The 16,549-nt window shown below is 38.6% G+C and overlaps 1 protein-coding gene across 1 annotated transcript in view; it reads right to left on the minus strand.

Moving 5' to 3' along the window:
* DGKQ (diacylglycerol kinase theta) overlaps positions 1-16,549 on the minus strand; it is an 88,567-nt gene that overhangs the window by 50,273 nt on the left and 21,745 nt on the right. The window contains exons 2-5 of the mRNA XM_064403677.1: positions 15,234-15,313; positions 5,956-6,055; positions 1,285-1,370; positions 436-561 (exon numbers count right to left, since the gene is read on the minus strand). Coding sequence (XP_064259747.1) covers positions 436-561; positions 1,285-1,370; positions 5,956-6,055; positions 15,234-15,313 — 392 coding nt within the window. The remainder of the gene's footprint in view (positions 1-435; positions 562-1,284; positions 1,371-5,955; positions 6,056-15,233; positions 15,314-16,549) is intronic.

Consider the following 16,549-nt stretch of genomic DNA (forward strand, 5'->3'; position numbering starts at 1 on the left):
AACTCTAACCACACAGGCTAAGACCCATTCTATACTGAAATAAGAGTAAACATATTAGAACGGTAAGTCTTTAACCTTGCAGAATTCATTATTTGAAAGAAATTCTGATTTAACACAGAAAGTGCCTGCAGGCTTCTAACCACAGATCTATATGCCCTGTTAAATTCCATTGGATTTACAGAACTCTTCACAGTGACTTTGAGAGCTGTTCATTAAAACTACTATAAGAAGGATTAAAAAAATCAGATTTCCCATCTAACACATAAAAAATACATATATTCAAATAAATAACTATATAGATTAAGTGTATTTACAAAGTGTATACAAAACATATTTGTACAGTGTGCAAATAAATTATGTTTCTATCAAGTGCTCAAATAAGCACGTGCCCATATATATGTGGTTACCACACATATATGCAGAAGCACAACATACCAGTATGCCACACCATTCACATCTCATGCCAGACAGCACCTCAGAAGACCCACAGGTTTTTTTGCAAAATTCGCAACGAGCACTTGAAGAAAGGTTTCCCTCCCTCCAGTGGTGGTGGTAAGTATCCTGGGGAAACACATCACAACTTAGCATTACGTGAATCAGAAACACATGCATTTTCAATACAACTCTAAAATCAGTAATTCAAATAGCTCTGGGGAAATAGCAACAGATACTAGGGCATTAAGTTTTTCTCAGGATAAATACGAATCTTTAACAATCTAACATTTCACTAAAAAAAGAAGTTTTATCAAACTATCAAAAAATTTATCACCGTGCTTTTCCTTCACAGTCCACTAAAAATATTCTTTTAAAAAAACATCCTCCAATGTCAGTATTTGGTATCTACTGTGCTGTGAGAAGATAAGAAAATAGGCAGCTTTGCCTCAGTCAGACTACAGGAAACATGAGGATAAGAGAATGTTTGCCAGGGATGCAATGCAGCCAAGAGCTCAACATACAGAAAAAAAAAAAAAGACAAAAGAGTTCCACACCAGCTTTTACAAAGAAACTTTTATATAACGTACTTGATATTTTAAAATTTTATTTGGAGGTAGTACACATTTCACAGATTTTTCAGCAAGAGTTCAAAAGTATTGTGAATATATCAGCATTTGAGTTCATCTCACTCTTTGTAGTGTATTCTGAAGTCACATATGTCCTTTGCCTGCCAATAAGCGACCGAAGTGCTTTGATTATTGGCAGCATGTGAAACTAAAGATCAAGACTGCTCTTTCTCTAGTCCACAAGACGCACGACACCTTCCCCTGCTGGGGCATCTGCACTTACATGGTCCAGGTGCCCATCCTGGTGACACTGCCGGCAGTCACTGCAAGCAAACAGGATACAGTCTGTGTGCACATGTAGCTCACAAACTAAAAGCACAAAAACAAAAAAACTTCTTTAGGCTGGAAACCCCAGGGTTCTTCTGCATCTCCTTCTGCCCTCTTCCCTTCAATACTCCTTCAGCATGCTTTTCACACCATACTTTTTCTCCTTCATGCTCTTTACATCCAGCAAAGATAGACAATAAAGTTCACTAGCATTGTTTTGTGTGTTCCTCCACTTCCTCAGTGTTAAAAAGATGCAGCAAATATACAGGAAAGGCTGAGCTAATTTTGCTCATCAGCAGCATTTGTCATATTTCCCCCAATTACAGCAAGTTAAACATGTACAACTGGTTGGCTATGCCTCGTAGTTTCACAGGAACTGTTGCCTACTCCAACATACCTGTGCCTGAAGGCTACTTTGATTCAATCACCATGTATAAGGTAAGTCACTATTTCATTGTCAAAAAAATGAAATCATTTTTTCAGAGCACCCTCCTAAGTAAGGGCAACATTGCCTTCCAAAATATTGTAGGCACTGTAGGTGGAAGAAGTTTTTGAGTGAACCCTGCAAATGTTTAGGCAAGTTTTGGTTTTAAAATATCTTCCTTATTCAAAAGCTGACTTGAAATACCAGATGTGAAAGAACAGAATCTGCAGTTATGCTGCAAAGGATGAGTTAAAAAAAAAATAAAAATCCCAAAACAATAACTAATAGATCTCAATACCTAGCTTGATCATTTCAAGAGTTAGGAGGGTTCTCTGTGGGCTTCAGAGACAGAGATGGATAAAGAAGATCCTTCTGTAGCTGCTTTGTAAATACTCTGCAAAGGCATTTGACTTTTCATCAAGTAAATGAAAGCAAGAGACAAGCATCAAATTTTTCAAATACCTTTCAGTTCCAGTCAAACAAGTTATTTCTCCAAGCATATCACAAAAACATGAAAAGTGTAACCTGAAGATTGGAAGGTAGCAACTGCACACATTACCACATTATCTGAAATTATCTTGAAAACAATGCTATTAATTTACATAGAGAATAATACCGGTTTGAAATCTCTTTGGACTGTTCCAGAGCAGAATTAGCATTGTGTTATTCTAACCCCAGAGAAGACATAATCTCCCGTCACACCGAAGCAGACTCATGACTAAGTCAACCACAAACACACACAGCTCCCCATGCTCAGTGTCTTCACCGCACTCAAGAGCTTCTCTCTGAGCTGTGGCACAGTCCCTCCTCCACTCACATTTCTCCCTCTTTATAGATGTAGCAGGAATATTTTCCATTTTTGCCAGTTCAACTAACCAGGCAAACTAGATGCTTGGAGTAATACTCTTGCTAATGTTCAAAGTGTCCATAGACAGTGTTGCAGCTTCAAGGAATTTACAAAAGCATTGGGGTTGTTATTGTGAATTCTGCCAATACAGGCATGCACTGCCCTTTGCTATACCTTGTAAGAACACAGAGGGGGCTTTTACCTTCTGTTTAATTCACATCTGCTGCTTCTAGCACCAACCTTAGCCCAGAATTGGTAAGAAATATGTTCACATAAATGGTGGGAGTGTCCTAGGGACTTAATCCCATAAACTGACTATCCTGGTGTAGGAAAGACAATGTTTTTGAATGTAAACATTAAATTAGAGGTCCTACAAAAATAAATTTCATCTTTATCAGCCATTCCATAATCAGCATTATTCTTTAACTCATAACAGAATGACAATCTTCTGCTCAAGCTAATTATGAAGGTTCTTTATGATTGCCAAAAAACCCAACCTGATTAATTTCAGATGCATAAACTTGAGAGAAGAGCCTTTAAAATGTTAACTGCATCCTTGTCCAGCAAATCTGCTGCTCTTGCTCAATGATTATTAAGGAACTTTTGTAAAGAATTCGGCACCAAAAAAATGTTTGGATTACTCCAATTTCTATTTTTTTACTTTCCATCCCTTCTTCCTGGAAATAAAAGGAACAGCAACTCTCATCATCATGAGTCCAGGTTCAACTGACACCACTGAAGTCTGGTAGCAAAAAGAGCTATGCAAAGCAATCAGTAACTATCACCAGATTGAAGTCAAATTATTGTCATTTTTACCAATGGCATGTATATATTTATTTCAGTATGGATTAATACACATGCATGCTCATTTTTGAGAACAGGTCCCCTACTGTGCACCCACAAGATTTATGTAAATCCTTAAGTAAAAACCTTTTACTTCCTTTCAATAAAGTTTCTTCTATTTTAATATATAAACAGTGTAAATCAAGTGATTAAAATCACTTGAAAAAAGTGATTATGTTAGAAATACATTTAATGATGTCAATCCTTTGTTTAGACAAGGCAACTCCATCTTAATCCGTGTTTTTATCTTAATTATGGCAGAGTCCAGAAAAAGTTCTTAATTTTAGTATCAGACATGAACAACATAAACAAGACTAGATTTGCAGTATTAAGCCAAGTCATTAGATACAAACAAAAAAAAAGGAAGAAAGTTCAATATCTCCATCTGAATTGAAAAGTTTGATAGCTTAAAACACAAAACTTCTAAAACAAATTCCACAAGCATTTTTGAAGAATAAAGGAAGACTCTTGTGCATTTTGTGAACTTCAGCTGCCCTTTTTAAGATACATTTTTAAAAATTAGCAGAGAAACAAATGGTAGACTTACTGGTATTCAGAAAAAGGGCACGGAACAAATCACACCACACAGTAAAACCATAAAATCCCTGTGAGGAAAACCTTCAACAAACCATTAAAAAAATTCTGTGCATGTGTAATACCTAACTACAACATGTGATTTCATGTGCTTCATATTTACAAACACTTAAACAGAAACATCTGAAAAAAGCATCCCTTTGCACTTGTGTGCTGGATTTGACTGGGGTAGAGTGAATTTTTTTCACAGTGGCTAAAATGGGGCTGTGTTTTGGGTTAGTGCTGCACAGAGGGTTGATAATATAGAGATGTTTTAGTTATTCTTGGAGCAGGGCTTACACAGAGTCAAGGCCTTTCCTGCTTTTTGTACTACCACGCTGGGAAGGAAGTTGGGGGAGGTTGAGAGGAGACACAGCCAGGACAGGTGACCCAAACTGGCCAAAGGGACATTCCAAACCATCGATATCTTGCTCAGTATTTAAAGCTGGGCACAAGAAGGAGGAATGGGGAACATTTGGAGTGATGGCATTTGTCCTCCCAAGTCACTGTTATGTGTGAGGGAGTCCTGCTGTCCTGGAGATGAGAAACACCTGCCTGCCCGTGGGAAGCTGGGAATGACTTCTTCATTTTTCTCTGCCTCTGTGTGTGTATGGGTTTTGCTTTCCATATTACACTGTCTTCCAATTCTCTGATGCCACAGGTGGGGCAGGCAGTGAGTGGCTGTGTGTGCTTGGCAGCATAGAATTAATAGAGTAAGAATATGAAAGCAAAATTTAGAAAGCTTTAACTAAATTGGATCACTAAACTAAAGCTATTTGCAATAGTGAAGAGGGTATAACTAGTGACAACTATTTTCAAATTTCTATGTTTATCTAATGGCACACAAGTTCTGAGTCTTACTAAGACAGACCACTAGAAAATTCCCTGTGCTATCTGTAGCTCACAGAACATCCTACCAACCGTCCTGGTCACGTGGGGACTGTATTAAGTGACATGTTCCCACTAGTCAGAGTGGGAATATGTCACTTAGTATAGTCACTCCCACAGTTTGGCTCCATTATGCAACTCAACGGACAAAAGCAGAAACAGAAATACTCAGCCATTCCGAGTCTAAATGCTGTGATCAAAGAGAATTGCTTCTCCTACACATACACATAGAAAAATCGTATTTAATAAGACATTGTCTTTAGCAAAACAGTGATTTTGGAAGCAACTCAATTCCCTGAAAAATTGATTTTTCATTTATTAGACTTTTTTTAAAAGAGTTCAGAGGTAATATTCCTATAAAACAGTAAATTCTATTTAATCTCACGACTCAACTGAACAACTAATAGACATTTAAGATGAGGGAGAACTGAAGAGCTGTCCTACATCAAAATCAGTCATGTACTCATGCCACCATGTATTTCAAATTAAAAAATGGGGTAGTTGGGTGATTTCTTTAATTACTGTTTTTTCAGAGAATCCATTTCAGAACACTCAGACCAGTACTATTTTCACAAACAATATTTTCAAATATCTTTCCATTGAAGGTATCTCATCCTCATGACAAGTAACAGATATCTGAGACAAGTAACACAGGAAATTCTACATTCTTTTCTAGAAATACGCATACCTGATAATTCTCTGTATCAAAAGTTTCCACTGGAAACAGAAATAAATTACTGCAATAGGACATGTCTTTCACCAAAACAGCTCCTCATTCTTTGTCCATCTCAGGCAGGGATTCATTGCACACCACCACAGACTTGCTCAAAGTAAATTGGTGGAAAGGTGAAAAGAGCGTAGAGGTTTGACAAAATTTGCAGTTTATGGAAGGTGGTTGATCTATTATTCCTTAGTTTGAAGTACACCTTCCCACGACCAATGAATGGATAATAAACAAACCAAAATTTTTCAAGCACGCGAGGTATGCAGTGTAAGGAAACTGTGGGTTACTGGGTGGCACACAGATGGCCTACAAGTAGGGTTTAAGTTACCTTCACATCGAAAGGCAAGCGACTCCAGGGACTTCCTGCACACAGCACAAAACTTTCTTTTGTAAAGTCCCGGGGGCCCAAAACAGTGTGCAACTGGAACCTGCCAGCAAAGAATGCATAAGACATCATCAATTTCAACTTCCAAAGTGTCAGTTAAAATTCATAGAAGCCGCTTTATCTTGTGACAACAGGGCAGTATATACAACGTAAACTTAACTAAGGGCAAGAATAAATAGACAGATGAAACATCCTTTAAAAAGTAATCATACTTAGAAATATACGTTAAATACTTAAATGTAACTTTTAAAAATTCTTGGGAATTAATATGTATTGTAGATACTTTTAAGCTGATTAGTTTCTTGATGATTCACAACAACATGAATCCAAAGGCTTCCTTTGGGACATACCTGTAATCACAGCTGTTCTTCTAAGCATTCTTAATTGAATCAAGGACAATTAAAGAGTAATTACTGCACAGGTGAACAAAATACCCTAAAGACATGCACAAGATAACTTTTAACATCTCAGTGCTGCCACAGTTCAGTGCTCTCCACACGCCTTTCACTTCCTCTCCAAATATAGCCTGGCCACTGGTTGACCAAAGGGATTGGTTGGTCTCCTCCTGCCTTATCCAAAGCTTCAAAGACTGACTGATATCCAGCTCACGAAGTACATGTAGATTGAGTTTCCTCTTGACTGTAGGTTGAAAATGACAGACTACGATTTTCTCTTACAAGAGCTGCCTGTACCAACAGTTTTGGCAAATGTATTTCTTATTATTCACTTACCTTAAATTGTTTTTTTCTTGCTTAATTGATTTTATTAATTATTAATTCTTGATTAATAATGAAGATGGGAAGTGATAGCACCAAAGTAACAACAGATGAAGCAAAGTAAAGAATAAGAAACATACTTAAGGTTAATACATTTTCTAGAGACTACTCTTCCTACGAGATGCACAGCTCTGCTAAAGTGAAATTTACATTAGAAGGAAAGAACATAACTGCATGTTTAAAGTCCTGGAATCCAAATGAGTTCCACAAAAGTTTGCCGTGATTTAGGTATTTAGTATGATGCATTTCACATGCCCTTCTCACTACAGTGAAGTTTTACACATCAAGTTTATCTTGTGGTTGTATTTCTGGTAAAAGCCGCCCAATTATTATTTAGGTGTCAAATGAAATTAATCATTCCCAGTAAAACTTTGGAAATAAAGACTTCAGATACATGTAGTCACAGACAGTAGCTTATCCTCTCAGATATACTGGTAAAACATCCTTCAATTATTCATCAGGATTTGAATTATTTTCCTTGTATATTGAGGTTTTCCTGAGAACTATCAGCAGCAAATCTGACAAGTACTGCGAACACAGAATTTGATGACTCAAGGAGTTGCTTCCAGTTATAAGCATCGAATTCCCACAATAATTTTCTGTCTCAGAAAGTATGGGAACAGTTACATCAAACAATCCTGTTATTCAAACATGAACAATGAAAGAAGTGAGATAAAGTTTTGCCAGATGCAACACAAAGAGAAAAGAACAATGCTGGAAGTTTAATCAAGAAAAATCAGTAAGCCCCAAACTGCAAAGTATGTGGTTCCTCAGTGGTCCTCAGAATTAAGCTTTGGGAGATAAAAGAGGACAAAGAGAGGTATGAAATACATTTGCATTACTAAACGTGAACAGGATAGTGCAAAGCAGGCGACCTGTGAAACAGAGTCACCAGCTCACTGCCCCAGCAGACCATGAGGAATCCTTGGTCCCTGACTGACCAGGAAACTGCCCATTCTGATCTCATGCTCCCCACAAAACTGGGCTGGCAGCCAGCCTATGAAAAAGACTCCATACCAGTATCTCCAATACGATATATAACAGCATTGCCTCTGAAAGCTTCAAGTTTTAACTTGATGTACAAGTTGGGGATTAAAAAATACAGCCAAACAGTTCTTTTCAGGTCCATACCCTACTCCAACCAGACCAAACTGAAATTTCATTCTCTGCAGCCCTCCGTCTCTGACAAAGTTCACAGTTGGCTTATACAATTTTTTTAAAAATCAGAATACTCAAGCCATATAATGTATGTTTACAAAAAGAATATATATCCTTGGTGGGGGTAAATTATGCTGGAAAGCCTAAGAAGCTTTAATCATACTATTAAGATAAATTTAAAGCCCAGATTAAGTTTAGGGCTCATAATCCCTGCCCACCCTGCTACTTCAAGAGAAGGAAGAAACAAACCTCTCTGTACAGTAACATGCAAGTTACGTGGGCTCAGTTACTGTGGAGGTAAAGTGCCAGAGCTGCAGCTCACTCTAGCCACTCCAAGAAAAAAAAGTTTGCTGGGAGAAGGCCACTTGCACAAAATTCATCCTGCACAATGAATTCATGTGCAGAAAGCTGGTAAGAAATGGCTATGTGAGCATAACCTGACCCAGACACTGCAACTGCAAGGAGTACTGAAAAGCCCTGGTGGGATTTCTTCAGGCAAGCTTTTCTGTACATCCCAACCTGTCTTCAGGTTTCAAGTGTCATCTTTAAGTGCCCTACCCCTGCCACAGCCTCAAGCACCATGCAGTACCCAAGAGAGAAGAATTCAGACGCAGGGCAGGCCTCCTTTAGCTCCAGGGTGTGAACAAACTGCTCTGGACACCCAGCAGGAGCATCCAACCCCCTCAACAACCCACATTTGAAACACAGGGGACTCTTTCTGACCATGAATCTGGCTATTTTATCTTAAGCCTAGCTTAGAAATGCAGGACGTTCATTATTGTCACAGAGAGGTTCTGCTAAAAAAAAAGAACATGTGGAAAAAAATGTTTATTTTCTGAAAAATTGTGAGAAAGGACTTTGACAGAAGGCAAACTTATTCAGGGTCTGACTGTACTTATCTAGAATACTCGAAGGAAGGAGACCAAGTCTAAATTCTTCAGCTGTTCAGACCATGGTGACAATTGTCTGAAGTCTCAAGTCACTGTCAAACATGAGGGAACAACTTGGTCATTGAAATGTTAAGTGGGGGTGGAGAAGGGGAAAAGAAAGGGGAAAAAAGTTGCTTTCACTTCTTTCATACAAATCAAGCCAAAGAAACTTTGTTTATCATGAGTGGTCTTTCTAACATGCTTTGGAAAATGACAGGTATAAAAGCAATGTAGAGCCTGATGGAAAATGGGATGGGAGTAAGATGGAAAGAAAGAAAAGGTAAAAGAGCAAGTACAACATAAGAAATGCATCAATTGCATAATGTTTCTCCCAACACATTTTGGTTGCTGAACCAAAGTTCCAAGCACCTAATAGATAGATAGATAGATAGATAGATAGATATAGATAGATAGATATAGATAGATATTTGAAACTCAGACTAGAAAAGCCAGTGAGACACCATCAAAGAATACAGAACATTACAAGTTATTACCTAGTTTATATCTACCTCTGTAAGTACAGCAAAGTACAGAAGCATAAGGTGGCCTACAGAGAAAATGTTAAAAATTCATGAGAGTTTAAAACTGCTTTTCCAATCCATCTACTTAAATTACCTTATGAAAACCACAGAAAATTTCTTCTAGTAATACCATTAAATGACATCTAAGTGCCCTTACAATATTGATCAGAAGCATATCAACAGTAAGTATAATGGTAGCACTCCAGTATGATCTCCAGAATGACTCTGCACTTAGGGACAAGATACTCCTAGTTCCTGTTCTATTTCCTGCCATCTGTTAAGGAATGCAAAGCATTAGAGCATGTAATACAGATCTGCAAATGATCCTATCAGCCTGTAATAAATTTTGATCCTATAGAAACCTAAGATTCTACCTCCTTTAGTGCAATCTGTGTAAGTGCATAGCAATTCTGCATTAACAACAACAAAAAAACAAACCATCAACAAACTGCTTTTAAAATGCACACTTAGGAAGAAATACAAAGTACAGAATTGCTTTCTTTTGATTGTGCCTTTTAAATTGTTCCTCACCCTGAAATGTCACAGGATATCAAGCATGTGACCAACAGTATGTAATGAATTCAGGTACTCTTCCACTAAGGTGGAGTCACTGTGTGCAGAGTGACACAGCTACCCTCCAGTTCCTCTGATTTGTGTATAGAGTCAGGCCAGGCTGTCTTACTGGTCTGCAGCCTTCAGGATGCCTCAGCAGCAGGGGAGAAAATACAGCTCCAGGAAGGCCTGTTTTTCACCCAGCAGCAACTTCTTTTCTACCAGCTCAGGCAGAAGAAAGCTTCATCTTGACTCATGAGGCAAAGACTTCCAGGTGCAAAGGGCAATGAGAAAAATACAGATATATCAAATCCCAGTGTGGCAGCTGCTGTCTTGGGCAGTCTTAAAATGGAGCTACCTACTAAAAACTTTTCCTAGGCCTACATCCAGATATTATTTTGCCCATGCATCTCCTTCTCCATCACATCAGGCTGACTTGCACTTGGCATGACTTTGTAAAAAATACCAGCGAGATGAAGAAACCAGGGTGGCAGGACCTAAGGTAGTGTGGGGCTGAACAGCTTCCAAGAAGGAAAGGGCAGACAGAAAGGAGCATTCTAAAACTCTCAATAACAGCCTTCAAGAGTTAAGTAAAAGGAATTTAACTTAAGATCACTAGCTTGCAGTTCAAAAACACTGTTGCATTTTAAGGATAAGCACAAGCAGCTTGGAAGCAACCATCTTCATCAGACACCCACACAGGCAGTCACACAGGGTCATTCTCAAAGAATGCCCTCAACATAAGGCCAAAAAAATTTCCTGATAAAAACTAAAACTGCGTTTCTGAAACAAAAACATGGATGTTTAAGTGTAGAAGCACTTCCCTAGCTAAAATTTCTGAGATTCACTCCAATACTGTAAACCTTTGCCCCAGGGAGGTAGATATGGTGAACACACCCCACTCCACCCCATGACTGTTCTGCCCAGGCCTAGACTATGCCCTCTCTGAGAGAAGCCAACAACTTTGTGATTCAACTTTTGCCCTTATTGATATCTATTCAATTACTTCCTTATTGCTCAGTAATCCAATAGCACTTTGTTTAAAACCTCTTATTTAGTAGCAAAATATTTCTGCAACTTGAATACACTGTGTGCTATGTTGGTTTGGCATTTCAGGGACAGTACCTATCAACTACTCTTCACTTGTTCTGATCACCTGATTTACTGGCTGGTGTTTAAAGGCAATGTAAGTATGCATTCCATATGGTACTCTGAAACAAAGTAAGAACACAAAGCTAAATGGTGTCTCAACACATAATAGGACAGGAGAGACAAAATCAAATACTTAATTATCAAATTTTAATTGGGGCTAATGTAAGGGAATGATGCACACATCTATATGCTATCTCACTGTATCCAGGATTATTTTTCTTCCATCCTGCAGATCTCTGTGACATGACATTTGGCCTTATACACTCCAAGGTCTCAAGGACCCTTTGCAATGGATAATGCACCCCATGCTATTTCAAACCAGAATGACATGATACTTCTACTCAAAAGTAAGACCTGTGTAAAAGCTTTCCAGTGCAATTAAGAGTTGCTTAGCCTAGTATTTTTTGTACTGTAAAGAAAAAATAACATGCAAAAATCATTCACTCCTTGCTTTTATTACTACAGAGGAAATCAACATCCATGTCTTCTTATCAAGACAAAGATTAAGAATTAAAACAAACACAGTGCCATTCCATAATGCTTCTGAAACTGAAGAGTCACTGATACAGCTGCAGAGCTCATCTGGAGTTCAGATCAAGTTTCCAGAGAGCATAATAAACTCTCCTGAGTTTGCAAACTAGGAGGAGCTAGCCCTTCCTTCCCTTAAGCTCTGAGGTTCTCCTTCAGAGAGAAAAGGGAGAAAACCTTGGTGCAGTGCCAAGATAACCAGCAAGCAGTTTAAATCCTCATTTGGATTCTAAATTATGCCATGTGACTGTCTCCAAGCAATTGCCTTGCTGAAGCAACACAAGCATGGGTCAGGTGATGGGGAACTGGAGAAAGACCTCTTGAGAGAAGGTCAGTGCTACCCAGCAAGGGCCCAGATAAAATCACAGTCACAGAACAGCTTGGGTTGGAAGGGAACCTTTAAAGGTCACCTAGTCCAAATTTCCATGCAGTGAGCAGGGACACCTTTAACTAGGTCAGGTTACTCAGAGCCCTGTCCAACCTGGTCTTGAAGATGGGGCATCTACCACGTCTCTGAGCAGCATGTGACAGTACTTCACCACCCTTATTGTAAAATGTTTTCCTTAAATCTTGTCAGAATGCATCCCCTTTTAGGTTAAAACCATTACCCCTCATTCCATTACTATGGGCCCCCCCCAGAAAGATCTACTTTCAGATTGTTTTTACTGACCCAAATAACCATTATTTGGGTTGCACACAGCTTAACGCAGCATCCAGACGGAGAAACTCAGGTCAGCAGACAATTACAAAAGCAGAGACCCCTGGAAGCACCACAGCCTTCCCATTCCTTACCCCAGTCCACGAATGCAGCAGCTTTCCTTACAAAGGAAAGTTTTATTTTTAGAACACAAAGATTCAGAGGCTGATAACCTAGACTAGCATTTTTCCATTCTAGACAACCTGGCTTTAAGAATAACAGCACACAACAAAGTCTCGTGAGTAGACTTCAAAACCTTCTTAAAATGGAAATGTTTAGCAACCATTAGAGCAATGCAACAACACACCAACAAGGAAAAATAAGCATAGCAAATGCTGAACATCACTAAACTATTCTTCATGTGGTCTCATTGCAATTTAGTTTTCCAAGAACAGCTATATACAAAATACACACACACTTCTAAGAAGCTGTAATAGAGCTTCAATTCCAACCTAACAAGGGAAAACAAAACAAAAAAGTTTTGTTTTTACTGTTATTTTGTTTTGTGTTGGTGTTTGGGTGTGGACTATTTTTTGTCCTCCCTTTCTCCACCCTTTTTTAAAAAATGTATACTGCAAAGTAGGTAAATACTTATGGGAATGTAGCAAAGAGGGAGTTTGAATTTGAAAAAGTTGCTGAGACCTTACCATTGGAAAAAATCATATGCCCTGCAAACTTTTCAGAAGGCTGATCCACAAAGGCTTGTTTAGAAACATCATGACCTGGATCCACTCTGGAATACTAAATGCAGGTGATAATGATTTACAATAGAGAAAAACATTCATAGGACAGCCTTAAGAATGATATGAGGCTGGATGCAATTGTGGCATGCTTGTGACTCTGTGGGCCTTTACTTGACCCTGAGAAGGAAACCCTACTGTCAGGAATAAAAGTTTCCACCAAACATCTGCTGAAAAATTATTCTCTGATGGGTTGACTTAGTATCAAATGACACACATTCTGATGAGCTTTAACAATTGCCATCTTCTCTAGATGAAATCCAGGCAAGCAAAAAAAAAAGTCTCATCTCTGTAATACACTGAATATTGACATAGCTGAAAGAACTATCAGAAAAAAAATCCCAGCAGTATTCCCTCCTACGTCAGACCTTTTAATAAATAAATAATCTGAAAGGAGAGATTAAGAAAATAAACTTTCCACAAATTGTATAAATGGCTGTCATTTGTTTTTCACTCTGTTATATTTTTTACGCAAATGCCAAGTCTGGTATTTGCTTTGACAGAGCCTGCATGCAAAACGACGTCTCCCATATGGCAGCCTTCACTTGTACAGCTGATCAGGATTAATGCAACTTGGATGACCACGTCAAGGAGGACATGACTGTCCAGAACGAACAGTACAATCCAGAGTTTTCAAAATAAAATCATTACAGCTCAAGACAGAAAGCACAGAAGACTCTTCGAGTTAAACACAGCAACACTGAACTGCAAACAGTTTCAAAGACTGGCAACGCCACCAAATAACTATCCTCGCTGTGCAGAACAATTTGTGTTTATTGTTTACAGATAAATCACAAGATAAAAATTTTGGGGCAGATAGATTACAGGGACTGACAAGAGAGAAAAAAATTACACTGACGTCTGTAACTGATGCAAATGGGAACATTAGTAAGTTTAAATTGAGGATTTTTACCATATAAAAGCAAAGGAATAAATACTATTTTGAACAATGAATTAAATTTAGAACAAATCCAGAAAAGAAGCCGTCATAAGTATGTACGACGCCCACACTCTGAATTAAATTACTATTTTCCAGCTGGATTTTTGCCTCCTCCTAAAGGCCTTGTAGACACCTATATAATCTGATTCACTATTCCTTTTGCTACAATGCCTGATTGCCAACATACCGAAACAGCAGAAGATGCTAATTCTCAGTAAATGCACTTCTCACTACCTACATGTCCCTTTACCATGGGTTCTAAGACTTACTTTTCTTGCTGCTTCACTGGCAAGTTTCTAGGTAACAGTCACCTTTTTGACACCTCTCAAGATGAAAGCTATGTAAGGAAAGAGGAAAAGCAAGAAAGAGAAGAAGCAAAGCCTTGCGTTGGCACAGCCTAGCAGCTTTATCACCTAGATAAAGCATCCTGAAGAAAAACAAATGGATAATTTCTCTTTATCCAATCCCTGTAACTCAGATTGCATACTGTTTTCAAACTTCCAAATCTCACCCCCTACACAGGCTTCCACAACAAAAAGAAACTGGTAAAATATTGTATGACAGAAAGAAGGGAATCAGTTCCCCTTCACAGGTCTACACAATGGATTTCCATAAATGTGCTTTGACTCAGCAAGGTCTGTAATGAACATGACTTTACAGCCATGTCTCATTTGACTTTTGCCTCTGGCTCCTTAAGGTATTTGTAGAGTTTTACTACTTCTCTAGAAAATTTCTCATGTCCTTCTCTCCTTCTGTTCCTCTTCTGTCATCCTTTCCCAAGTGGATAACACATTTAGTTTTCTCTTCAGTTTAGCTTCTTAGTACCTTAGTCGCATCCTATTATATTCTACAAATTTGATTCATGTTTCACACCCTTTGAATCAATCTCTTACACATAAAGTCTTGTGGGAGAAGGTCACAAGCCATCTGAAAAAGCAAGTACTTTATTGCGAAACTTCCAGGTAATGACACACAGTAAGAACATCTAGTAACATTTAAAGAATGCAAATAACTGGTCTTCAAAGACAGAGTATCTACAGTTGCTCATAGCAGACTTCTCAAAGGAAGTGTAGCTGCCTGCGAGCAGCTATAAAAGCTTCTGTGATGACTAATACAATTTTTGCATTATGATATGAAAAAACCCCACTGCTACTACGGCACCATGTTAATTGGTGATAAATGTGTGGTATTACCCTAAGAAGGAGACAAGCCAATGACTCTTACTCACCCTTACAAGGCTGGGAGCAATACAGGAGCATGGTATCTTGACATTCTTGAGGCACTTTTCATGAGACATGAAGTTGCAAACTGTGGAAATAAAAAAAGAACCATGAGCAACTCTTCACAAGCATGGGACTTTAAGAAAGACAATCAAACAAAACCAAAAATGGAGTCAAATCCAAGTAGGAATACATCTTTTTAAACACATTTGCTATCCTCTAGGTTTGAGAATGTACACAACTGTCACACCTTGAGCAGTGCATGAACTCCAAGTTGTTTTGCTACTAAGATGCTGGCAATGGAAAAGGAAGAACAGCTTATCCCAGAATGGTAAAAGCCTAATGCAAGTCATGTCCTCCCACACTGTCTCTCTCCATGAGCATCAAAATGAGTTCTTAAATTTCAAGAAAAGTTTTAAACAGTCCAAAACAGTCTTTGATGTAGCCAAAGCAGAAGGACATGTTTGCAAGTGAATTATTCTACAAGCTAGTGCCTGTGACATAAATGTGAGAAAACAAACTATTGTTACAAACTGAGTGTAATGGGTGAAGGTTGCCAATTATAGGCAGCTTTGAAAGTCAAGAGTAACTAACTATTTCTTTTCTTACAGGTTTATAATTCCATCCAAGCTCCACAAAGCACACTTTCAAGCAGGACAGCTCCACTTGTCATGGAGAGGATATTTTTCACAGCTTCTTACCATGAATTTGCATTACATTAAGCTGTGTGAAGAAAACAAGGGATTCTTTATTTCACTCCTACCACCTCTGATTGATTAGGAACTAATAAGCCATGCAGCTATGGATTTAGAGTAATTTCTTTCAGAATTACTCTCCACCAGTTCAAGCGTGAAGCCCTGTGCAGATGCTCAGCTCCTGACCCCTTTGAGTGGAAGCTCAGATCCCTCCCAGTGCCAGGGAAGATCACTTGCCAGCGGCAACTGTTGCTGTACACGGGGGGTTTTCTTCTCCCTGCTTTTCCTAAGCACAGCGTACCACTTCCTAAGTTTCCCAAGTATCTGACAACACCCCAAGTGCTTCAAACTTCCCACCTGCAGTCCACTGTTGCCACTGACTGTATGCGCTATTGCCACCAAAAGCAATTTCCTCTCCTCCCCTTTCTCCAGCTCATTGAGTTTTGATTGCACACTTCTCCTTCCAGGCCAACTGAAGCATTAAAATCCAGGTCCACTTCTCTAAACAGCTTATTGCCCTGCCCACACAAACTAAGTTTTCCTTCTGGTATCACAAAAAGGATGACACCTCTCCTCTTGGCATCCATCTTAATATGAGCAGTAAGCTTTTTTTTTTTTTCATTAATCTG

The sequence above is a fragment of the Passer domesticus genome, chromosome Z (assembly GCF_036417665.1).
Source record: "Passer domesticus isolate bPasDom1 chromosome Z, bPasDom1.hap1, whole genome shotgun sequence".
Classification (NCBI taxonomy): Eukaryota; Metazoa; Chordata; class Aves; order Passeriformes; family Passeridae; genus Passer; species Passer domesticus.